We start from the raw sequence: 11,717 nt of genomic DNA, 5'->3' as shown, positions 1-11,717 counted from the left end.
AAAGCATCCCTAGGGAAGACTAAGAGACCCCAGGGTCCTCTTAAAATGGGGGCTGCAATTCGTACACAGCCATGGTTCACCTAATATGGATGTAAATACCAACAAATAAAAGCTGACAGGCTGCACTTTAAACTTGTTTTTATTTCAATTCCAGTGTGCTGGGGTACAGACCCAAAACAAAAAAAAATGTGTCACCGTCCAAAATTCATTCAACCCACAGTCAGATGTGTTTTGCAAGCAATGGGGGAAAAGCCAGTTGAACCTCACCTCAGCATATTTTATCCACTGCACATTCAGCTCAGTGAACAGAAGAGAAAGTTTATTTAGTCATTAAAAGGGTGATTTATAACCAATACATCAGTGTGCTGACTTCTTTCTTTATTGGTATCCAGCTAAAATAAAAATCAGAAACCATATGGATTTTAAAGACCACAAATGTTGTTGACTGAAGGAAATTATATCTTATTGAGAAAATATTTACTGTATGGACCACCTGTTCCTGGCAAGATGCCACCTCACCATTCAATCAACCAAATCAATAAAGTTTGATTTCACACTCGTGTCATCACGGAGTGTGTTCCACAGGAACAATATGAGAGGTAGCAGTAGTACATATACTGTGAGTGGAAGAGAAATACTGCTATGGAACCAGGAAATAAATCACATACAGTGATATAGTGGCATTGAAGCAATGAAATGGGTTTAAATAATATGACAAAACATATATGGTTACCTTCAAATTAAACTTACATTACTTCAACAATATAAATATAAACCATTCATCATCTATTAAAACAAATATATACCTGAACCTATAATGAGAACTCAAGTTAAAGCTTTAGAGCAAATCCACTTCAATTATATGATTATGAATTTCTGTTGGAATAAAAATATCAGCAATAAAAAACAAATATAAATTAACAAAGTAAAAGGGAAAATTATATTGCACTGCATATGCGTGTTTATTTAAGGCCAACCTAACCCCAAAACCTGAAAATTAAATCAGGACAGCCAACGAGTGATAACGCAGACAGCCAATCACTTAAATAACTTAAATTCCCTTTTTCTTTCCAAATGATATGTGCACACAGTACCTGAATTTTAAGCTAAAAACTTTTCTATAGTTGCTGATATCTCTCCTTTCACTCCAAATGTCAAATGAGTTCTGATGGTCCTGTCTTGATAGAAGAGAGCTGATAGATGGTGATAATTTTAAAAGCACAAAATGAAATAATGATGAAAAGTCATAGAACTTTACTAAACAACAAAACAGCTTGTTTCACAAAGTACCTCCAAGAGGAATTATTACGGAACACAATGGGTGATAAATATGCATTAGACATGAATAAATCCACTGTTATCCAGAAATCTACTTTGAGTATCCAAATATCAATTAAACAGCAGGCTTTTTGTGGTGCTGTTTCCTAATGCTAGCATGATACCAAGTCATTAGGTAAAGATTCTGCAACTTTGTGGCTCCTCTTAGTGCAAACATTAGTCATGGTACGTGTCTCTAATCAACAAAACAAATGCAAACATCATTATCCAATTGAGAATTCTAAATGTTAAGACAACACGGGGTCAGACTGTCGTTGATGGCACTACATTTAATGGAAAGAAAATGTGGCAAATCTTCAAAAAATTATATAAGCCTTTAATGGAGCTCAAGCTAATTCAGCGATAGTTCTTCCTCACAGTTTTTGATAGAATGCCGAGTGCATCGTGACAATCACGCCGGTGCAAAGGCAAAACAAAGAATGCTTTTAGAAAAATACAGGGCTGCTTATAGCGCTGACCAGCCATGTTCTCCCCCAACCTCAACCAATCAAGTCCCTCCAACCGCATCATACTGACAATACACTGTCCAACTCCACAGGACCTCCTCAGCAGCAGGCAAAACAGCAAATGTCAGCACCACACTCATTGATATTCCTGTGTGCACTCGCCCACATGCAAACACTCACACACACATATGCACACACACGCGCACACACACATATGCACACACACACATACATACGCGCACACACGCACATACATGCACACACATACGCACAAACATACATGCACACACACGTACACACACACACGCACACACACATATGCAGACACACACATACACATGCACACATGCACACGAACATACGCACACATACACGCACACGCACATGCGTGCGTGAATACAAAAGATCCATTCTCTTTATCGACTGGAGAGGCTGTTGCCTCAATCAATATCCCGCAGTTGCCTCAGGCTCCAAATGTAAATTTTAATCAGCTAGAAATGGAGGAAGACCTCAAGAGTGCGCACTACATGCATGCTACATAATGACATCATGTGGCTATCTTCACTATTTTAAGACAGAACCACAAGACACAAATACACATCCCCTGCTCTTATCAGCTGGTGAGGAAACCATAGTTTATGCAGTTGTATTGTAGTGGCACACTTCAGAAATATAATGAATTAAGTTTACTTGCCAGATGAGTCTGAACTAGAGCCAGAGTGTGTGACCACACCACATTAGAAAGCCAGCAATCAACGGGACAAGTCCTTACACTGGAACACTTCATCCCGAGAAAATGTCAAGGTTTTCCACAGGAAACCAAAACCACAGCAGGCAAATATCACCATTTAAATATCAAATCACTGTAATGCTCGTTTTCATAATCATGGTTATGTTTTCATTATTTGTGTTCATTAGGCACATACAACTGATCCTGAAATGCATACTCCTATAACTTTCTATAACCACCATGCCTGGTCATTCATATCAGAAACACTGCCTCGATCACTGCTGAATTGCAGAGCTTAATACTCATTTTATATTAACAGTACAGTAAACAGGGGGTGTGGGGTACTGCTGTTCAGTTTAGGGCCTGGGGCAGCAGGTTTTAAAAGGAAATTCAATACAATCCTCACTGAGCACAAAGCAGGCAGAAGTAGCCCAAGCCTGGCTTTTCAAATATACTGATCAGAATGCAAAATGACAGTGATCCAAGTGCAGTCAGAAACTAAACTGAAATTGGGTGCATTGGCTATAACAGGACCTATAGTATAAAATGAATGGTTGATTCAAAGATCAAGTATGCAATGACATCTATTCAACCATCTTCAGAACAGCAGAGCTCAAGGAGCCAAACCACGCAACACAGACCTAATACAGAAACGTACAGGCCAAACCTCAAGGACTCCACTTGTAGGAGAAGACAAGGAGAACACGATGACCCAGCGTCTATGCCTCATAGAGCCCTTACTGGTCTGAACACCATGACCCAGTGTCTCTGCCTCATAGAGCCCTTACTGGTCTGAGAGCCCTTACTGGTCTGAACACCATGACCCAGTGTCTCTGCCTCATAAAGATCTTACTGGTCTGAACACCATGACCCAGTGTCTCTGCCTCATAAAGATCTTACTGGTCTGAACACCATGACCCAGTGTCTCTGCCTCATAAAGATCTTACTGGTCTGAGAGCCCTTACTGGTCTGAACACGATGACCCAGTGTCTCTGCTTCATAGAGCCCTTACTGTTCTGAACACGATGACCCAGTGTCTCTGTCTCATAGAGCCCTTACTGGTCTGAACACGATGACCCAGCGTCTCTGCCTCATAGAGATCTGACTGGTCTGAACAGTGATGCACTGGGTCAGTGACCAGTCATTTAACTCAGAGGAGTACTGCCAACACAGTGAATTCAGCACCTTGGACAGCGCACATCTGCGTTATTGTACAATCAATATTCCCTGCAGAAACCATGAGACCCAACATCTCCAGTACACCTCAACCTCACGCACACACGCATGCACACACACACACTCACACACACACACATACAGAGTACAGTATAGTAATAATCGCTTCACCCAATACACCAATGGGCTTGTTTAGATAATTTCATTTTCTACTTAAAAGGGTGAAAATACACATGTAACACATAGTAAATCCTAAAGCGTTCTCCAATCATCTAACTGGCTAGACCCTGATTTTCTAGTTTCTTCTTCACTTCCCTGTGCTTTTTTGTCATTTCCCAGCTAATTAGGGCTTCTGACAGCCCAGAAGCAAACAATTATGGCAAAGGAGAACGCAAAATCCAAATCAACATTTTCACAATAAAACTCCACCACTGCTACAATAACAACCACAGAAGCCACAAAACATCTCTATGGACAACGGCATGAGGATGCAGCCACAACTGCACAACCCTGCAGGTATGTTGTCTGCTGTCCCTGAAACCAGATATTATAGCAAAAGGGCAATTATTGGGAAAAAATAAAAATAAAAACATCATGTAGCATCACAAAAATATCATTACATAGTAATAGCTTCACACAGCAGAGAGTGCGAGAATGTTATATGGTGCTGTCGCTGGGAACATGGTCTGCTACAAGCCCTTCAGTAGGGACCCTTTGAAATTAAGAGGCAGCAGCTCCCTTTGGACCCTCTCTCTGGATAAGAACACTCTGTGAAATAACACTGAACCCCCACCCCCGCAAGCCGACGCTCTGCCACTCCAGAAAGCCACGGCCATGTGTCAGTCACAATCACGTCATTCCACTCGGTGTGAACAGTAGATTTTTATGGCACCACTTTGCCCATCTGGCCTTTGAAAGCAAGCGATGAGGGACAAGCTGTGTCATTTTAAAGTGAGCACATCATGTATTCCCTCCTTGAAATAATGCCTAGCCCACGTCCTCCTACGGAGTCATCTGAGTGATAGCCAAGCCGCGTCTCTACACGGGGAGAAGACTGTGTGCGGAAGGAATTACCTATTGATGAAAGCTGGGCTGCTGGGCCTCGCGCTGCAGTACTCCTCGCGCTATAAGACTTCTGCTATGGAATACTAACGCGATAACAGCCCAGCCACTCTTCCCAGCTCATTCATTTGTCTTTGTATACTAATAATAAGAACCATAATAATCTTCTTCTTCTTTTTTTAACTAAGGGACAAATATGAATGTGCAACTATGAATGATGGCTTGTATTGCTAATCTATTTTTCAATTTCCATTTAAAGTAGAAAGTAGAAGCCTTATTAGCAAGGCTTTACAAGAGTGCACGCATAAACGATTGGTGGACGATGACTTTAGACCCGGTACGTGGAAAATATGATTATGTATTTTCGTTAGTACAAACTGTGCTCTGTGAGTGATTGATATTGACTCTTGCTGGCTAAGACAAACGATTTACGTCAGAAACATCTACTGCCAGAGCCACACAGAATAGTCATTAAATAATTGTAAAGTGGGTACTGTGGATGGATTAGGTATAGCAAGGCTTCTACACGTTGCTATTTCTTTAAACATTGACATGAAACCCATTACACGGTGTACTGTCAAGTCGCAAACGCTTTTTCCGCGCTTTGTTGCGCTTTTAGCAAAATACTTCAAGCAAACTCAAACCATGTGCATAATGAAAATGAAGGTGAATGTAAGATTCTGTAGGACATTTCAAGATATATTATAAGTCAAGACCAGAGTCTGATCAATTGCGTTTTTCAGGAATTAAAACGAATGCAGTAACATTAGACTGTTACAAACGTCCAGCATTTTAGGAATCATCAATACAGGCATTTCTCTAAAACCGTAGCCGATTCTGCTACAAATGAAAGTGAGGCTTGGAAACTCGCATGCCTTATGAATGAGGTCGGAACCAGAAAGAAGACCTTTTGTATAGTTTACTGAGTTCCAATAGATTAAAGATTTGTATTCACTAAGGATTCTTAAAAGGGACTATTCTGGCGACATTTATATTGACTTGAAGAGAATTGGTGTACGGGGCGAACATGAGCGTCTCATTGCCGCCCCCCTGTGGATAACATTGGCACTAATAGTTTGCAGCGAAAGAAGCTCAGAAAAATGCCACATTTCACATTTCAAAGCCGCCCACTGCATACATACACACTGGGAAATTAAGCCGCATTTTAAATACTTGAACTTTCACAGTTTTTTTTTTCTTCTTTAGACTTTCCATAACAAGTTTAATACCGCTTCATACCCAAGCTTCACTCACAGGTTTTATATTAATTCCACCCTCTGAAACCAGAGCATATCCCAAATCTACACCAAATGGCGTCTTGCAACAGCAGTGAAGGGACATTTATAATTCATAACAAAATTCAAGAGTTTTTTCAGGCAAATACAAATAAAAGTTTAATGATCTGCAATTATTTTTTCTTGCTATATTGACGTATCAGTAGTTCGGTGTCAGTCACAAAATAGTATATTTTAGCACCTTTTATTTGATTTAGGTTTTTTTATTATGAAGGCTATACCAGACGCATAATCACTATACATTGATTTAACATTACCTTTACAGTTAAATTTTCACTGAAATTACAGAATAAATATATGCACATTTTTTCAAATCTTTGTGAGAGAAAACATTAAAAGTGCGTCCTACAAAGCCGTTAGTGATAATATCCAGAAGCTTTTTTTAAGAAAGTGCGTTGAACTCCATAAAATCTTGAGCGTCATAATATATTCACAAATGTTGATCCGTAGGTGCGTCCTTGAGACAGAAACTCGGTTGTCCTTTATAATATATAAAATTAAATAGAACACTGAACAGTAATGCGTTGCAGTATCTCTATTATACGTGAGTTATAGTTTGAGCGATACCCACCCCTGCAGTTGAATGCATGCAGCAAACTGCAATAATCTACAAACTGTGCCTGGCCTTGGGCAATTCCGCATGAGACAGCCGCGAGGGCATCCCGTTTCTCCCACATCCGAGCACAAGCGATGTCTCCTCACTGCGCGAAGGCTTCATATTTAGAATTAAGAACTTCCGAAGCCTCCGTTGCACAAACAAATCAGTTCCATATAAAAATAAGGATTGTTAACATTGCTGGCTACTCTGAAAAAGGCACTTCATTGAATATCTGAGTATGGCCTTTCCTCCAAAGCGACTTGGGGAAAACATTTTATATATCTTATATTATCATGCTGCTTGTGTCCCTTATTCTTTGTTTAGGGCTATGGAAAAGATGAGTATTTGTTCTCTGTTTTAGAATCGATATGATTTCTCCAGGACTTCGAGGTAATCCGGCTTGGTTTGGAGTTTGGCCCTTAACTCGAGGTATTCGCTTTGGGTTTGATCGGGGAAACCTTTCCCCGCAGTGAAAAGAAGTGTTTCTTTTAGTCTGGCGTCTTGTTGTAAATCAGGGTATTGCATTCCTGGGGGGTGTGCGTGTGCAACGTGCATGTCCTTTAGTTTGGGAACTGTGCCGTAAAGGCAATCCACAAACCCCACCGTAGGAGTGGGTCTCTGGCTGTCTATTACCGTGGGACAAAGCACCCCATTTTCATGAAAGCCTGCTATGTCCCCCGACTGATTGATAGTAACTATGGTGTTGAGTTGGGAATTGGACACAGCCATTGTCCATTCCTTCTCTTTCTCGATCAGAGTTCGATAGTTACTATTGTTTTCTTTAGTTTCGGCAAACTGCTCTTCGATTTCCCCCTCGCGCGGTTTGTAAATAGGATTGTTGCACATTTGCGTGACTGGATGAGGGATGTAGTCGTATACGTGACCGGGAGGTTTCTCTGGCGAGGCCGTCTGACGGTCCTCGAATATTCTGCACTGCATTTGAATGCCGGTCAGGTCCACCTCCTGTCTCTTCCTGAAGGGCAGTTTCTTACGTCTCCGCAACACAAAAGCAAAAAGTCCAGCCGCCACAAAGACGGCAGAGATGAATAAAATTAGGAGACTTAGAATAAGCACCGAAAGAGGAATAGCACCCCTTGTTGGAGTGTATCCTAAGCCATAATTACTTGTAGACGTCATGTCATCAGGGATGGCAGGAGAGGGGGCGGAGAATTTAAGCTCAGGACACAGGACTTCAGAATCCAGAAAGCGCAGATCCTTCCCAAATGCGAACTCTGGGGTTTTGCAGATGACTTCCCCGACAACAATGACTGAGCTCAGCTTCTCCATCCACTGTTTGAGGGGGATGATGTCACAGGAGCAGTCCCAGGGGTTCTGGTGCAGGTCAATCTGAACGATTGAGTGGAGGTGCTCCAGCACGCCGCTGACGGGCAGGTAAAGGAAGTAGTTGTTGCGCAGATTAAGCCTGGCCAAAGACGTGCCTGCGAACGCGTCAACGGGCAGTGTGCGCAGCAGGTTGTCGTTGAGAAACACAAGTTGCAGGTTGGGCATTAAACTGAAGGCGGCCGGCTGAATCTCTCTGATCACGTTGTATTCAAAGTACAAGTAACTTAACGTCTGCAGCCCTCGAAACATGCCGGGTGTGAGTCTCTCGATATCGTTCCCATTTAAATACAGGCTTTTTAGATTAGGCAGATTTATAAAGGCCCCTTCTTGTACGTACGATATCCGATTGTTACCCAAATGCAATAAATCCAAACTGGAAAAGTTCCAGAAATCTGACCTGTAAATCTTCTGTATCAAATTTCCACTCAGGTAAAGTTTCTTTGCGTTGAGTGGTCTTGGTAGGAGCTCAGATATGTTGCGAAATCCCTTTTCTTTGCAGTTGACGGTCAATCCTAAATCGTTTATGTGTAGATTGCACATACATCCAGTGGGGCAAATAATTGGAATGGGGGGTCTCGTTTGGTAAGCAGCGATAGGGGGCTGATTTGGCCCGGGATAAATACTGCGTGGAGTCGGAGGCATTTTGGGAATCCTGGGTCGTTTGGTTGGTTTTGTATGTTTCTCTTTATATTCAACTGAAGATGCAGTGTTGTGGAACGAAGACAACATGGACGAAGGTTTTGTGGGCCACGTATTCTCATTATTGAACGGCAACCGAGGGATGCCTAAACTTGCCTCCACCTCTGCGTCAGACAGCAAGGGACACAGTTCACTTCGCTTTATTTCCCTCAGGTCTTTGCCATGGAAGTGGAAAGGATGCTCACAGGTGATCTCGCCGACCAGAGCGGTGTAAGGTATGCGTTCAAGCCATGTCTTGAGCTGTACAATGTCGCAAACACAGTTCCATGGGTTCTCCTCTAACTGGATCTCCATCAAGCTCCGACCGATATATTCCAGCGTACCCTTATACGGAAGGATTTTTAACCGGTTCCCACGCAAGTCAAGATGCGTTAAAGACACAGACCTGAATAAAAAACTGGGTAGCACGGGTATCAAGTTGTCATTCAAAATAAGTACTCTTAACTTGTTTAGGTTCCTGAACGCCCCGCTTTCAATTCGTTTAATGACATTGTAATCAGCCTGGAGATATTCAAGACTTTCTAGTCCCAAAAAAGTGTCGTTTCTGAACACCTCCAGTTTGTTTTCGTGTAAATAAAGCCTTTTCAAAATACTCAAGCCGTTAAATGCACCGACGTGGATGTCCTGAAGCGCGTTGTTTCCCAAATTTATAGACACAGCATTGTTCAGGTGCAAGAAGCTGTTGAAATAAAGCTTCCTCATGGAGTTTCTCTGTAGGTAGAGTTTAAAGGGCCTAGACCATGACTGTGAAATCTGGCTGATGTTTGTAAATCCTTTGCTGTCGCAGTGGATGTGGAATATGCTCTCTTTCACCTCGCAGTAGCAGGGGTCAAAGCAAGGCTCGTCTATCTCCTCGGACTCCTCCAGCAAAGGGATTGGTGTAGTCCATCCTAAAGCTATTGTGCTTAACAGAGTAACCCACAGCATCCTTCCTCCAAGAACTGATGAAGTTACGGCCGAAAGCCACTTCACAGCACTGAAAAACACAGAGAGATTAGACGGCACCATTGTCACTTGCACGGAAGGCTACTTTGACATTTGCTGCAACGGTGCATGCGTTTGCGCAATATACAAAACATCAGTGCAGTAATAATCATAATTTAAATAATGCAAGAAGGCTATAGCCTGCATGAGTAATATGGCCATCCCCGTTTATTATAATTAATTGCATGCTATAATGAATGCAGTAGCCTACTATACATAATTAACACAATCAGTTCACGTAGCTATGCACGAGATGCATTGACTAAGAATTATTAATAACAATCTCATCCAGTTCATTATAACATGTAACATATTGAATTCCCTCTAATATTACTTAAATTAATGACAGTGCGGTTTTCAAAGATTCGTCATTTTTACCTCCGGTCACTAAAACATTGTTAGATTCATCAGGCTGGCTCCCGATGAACAGATATCAGAGGACGTCTGGCCACATACCACCTCTGTTAAACCGTCCTCTCTGCTAATTTACATGGAGCAAATAAATACTAAACATGTGTATTAATAGATAGAATTGTATCCTTGCATTAGTTTCTGTTTTGACATCTGCATGCTATTCCCTTAGGCGGCCAGTTGCGTTGGTTGTTTTGGGTTTTAAAGATACAATGGCAGGCAGATTCTGAATCCTTAGCTATTAGCAAAAGGTATTTTTACTTTCTTGATCTATGTATTTTTTAACGCAGAGTAATATAGCCTACACTTAATTACGACGGATACCAATCCCATGCTATCGGAAGATCTGTAGAGAAACTAAAACAATTGATGGTGTCCGATAACGGGGGCTGATTATAATCCTGCGCCGTTATTTGAATACGAGTCTTCCAGATTCTCAGTGGCTTTTGACATGAAATTGCCAGTCTCCTTCATCTCGTTGGTGTCTACAATATATATATCCGACTTAAAAGTCGTCCCTTCGAAACATATGTCTCAGGCTATATATTGAAATGTATAGTTTCCTCAATTATATAGGCTATAAAAAGTGACCACAAGCTGCAATGAATAGCGTACTTTGTGCTACTGTCCTGCCTCTCCATTTCAAATATCGCTGTCCATAGTCTACTGCTAGAGTCGAAATAAGAAAACACGCACACCGAATAACGCATGCCTTGCGCATTTATAGATATTAATTTAATGTATACCTACTCGGTTTCAATGGGGTCCAACTTTACATCGCCTGCTCCCCGGTGAAGGAAGAGACGGGCGGTCCCGGATAGCTTCAGTCTGCCTGAGAGCGGACATGCAAAGGAATGAATAATACGATCTACATGCCACATCCGAGGAAAGGAGGCGGCAGTCGCATTGGGGGAGAAAAGAAAAGAAAGCACAACTGTCACGCAAATGACCAAAATACAGAGAAATATAAGCTACTTATTAAATAAATTACAAACCATCAGACGGGCATGAAAAGCTGAAAGGGGACTGACTGCATGATCACAAGACATGACATTACTGTGCTAACCATTTTATTCAGTTGGACTTAATAAATTAATTGCAAGTAAACACAAACGCAAAAAAAGAAGAGATATGCTACTCTGCTTGCAGTGCAATCAGTTTTTTTTCAGTCAGCTTCTCCTCCCACTTCCAAATCTATACAACACCGATAAGCAGAGACGTGCTACTCACCTTTTTGCAGTGGAATTTAGGAGCATCCGAAAAACACTAGTTTAAAGATGTTGGATCTCTCCTTCTCCCTCTGCTCTGTGCTCTCTCTCTCTCCCTCTCTCCCTCTCTCTCTCTCTCTCTCTCTCTCTCTCTCTCTTTCTCTCTCTCTCTCTTCCCTCCCTCCCTCTACTCCTGCTGTGGTCGAGGCAAAAGAGAAAAAAATGAAGACGTGATAGGAATGCAATGTCCTTTCTTTCTATAGGATTGCTTATGATGCAGGTCCGCTTCCCCGGTGAGCGCTCAACAGTGTAGCTGGAGAAGATGCTGCACAGAGCGCAGATGCCGTATTTTCCCCGTGTACCAGCACATCACTGGGATGCAGTATCATAACGAAGAATCGTTTTCTTCTGATCAGGTCTTTTTAG

The 11,717-nt window shown here is 41.8% G+C and overlaps 1 protein-coding gene across 2 annotated transcripts; it reads right to left on the bottom strand.

Annotated features, from left to right (window-relative positions):
- Positions 1-6,175: 6,175 nt before the first annotated feature.
- On the bottom strand, positions 6,176-11,382 carry slitrk3a (SLIT and NTRK-like family, member 3a). Of its 2 annotated transcripts, none has more exons than XM_061217455.1 (3): positions 11,314-11,382; positions 10,830-10,951; positions 6,176-9,664 (listed from the first exon to the last, which is right to left on the bottom strand). In XM_061217455.1, the coding sequence occupies exon 3, from the start codon at positions 9,613-9,615 to the stop codon at positions 7,003-7,005; it is 2,613 nt and encodes an 870-aa protein (XP_061073439.1). In that variant the 5' UTR covers positions 9,616-9,664; positions 10,830-10,951; positions 11,314-11,382; the 3' UTR covers positions 6,176-7,002. The 2 variants fall into 2 exon arrangements, with proteins under 2 accessions (XP_061073439.1, XP_061073437.1); XM_061217453.1 differs by having other exon boundaries at positions 10,834-10,951.
- Between the last annotated feature and the right edge of the window lie 335 nt (positions 11,383-11,717).

The sequence above is a fragment of the Conger conger genome, chromosome 13 (assembly GCF_963514075.1).
Source record: "Conger conger chromosome 13, fConCon1.1, whole genome shotgun sequence".
NCBI classification, from domain to species: domain Eukaryota; kingdom Metazoa; phylum Chordata; class Actinopteri; order Anguilliformes; family Congridae; genus Conger; species Conger conger.
This window is presented reverse-complemented; position numbering and strand designations above follow the sequence as displayed.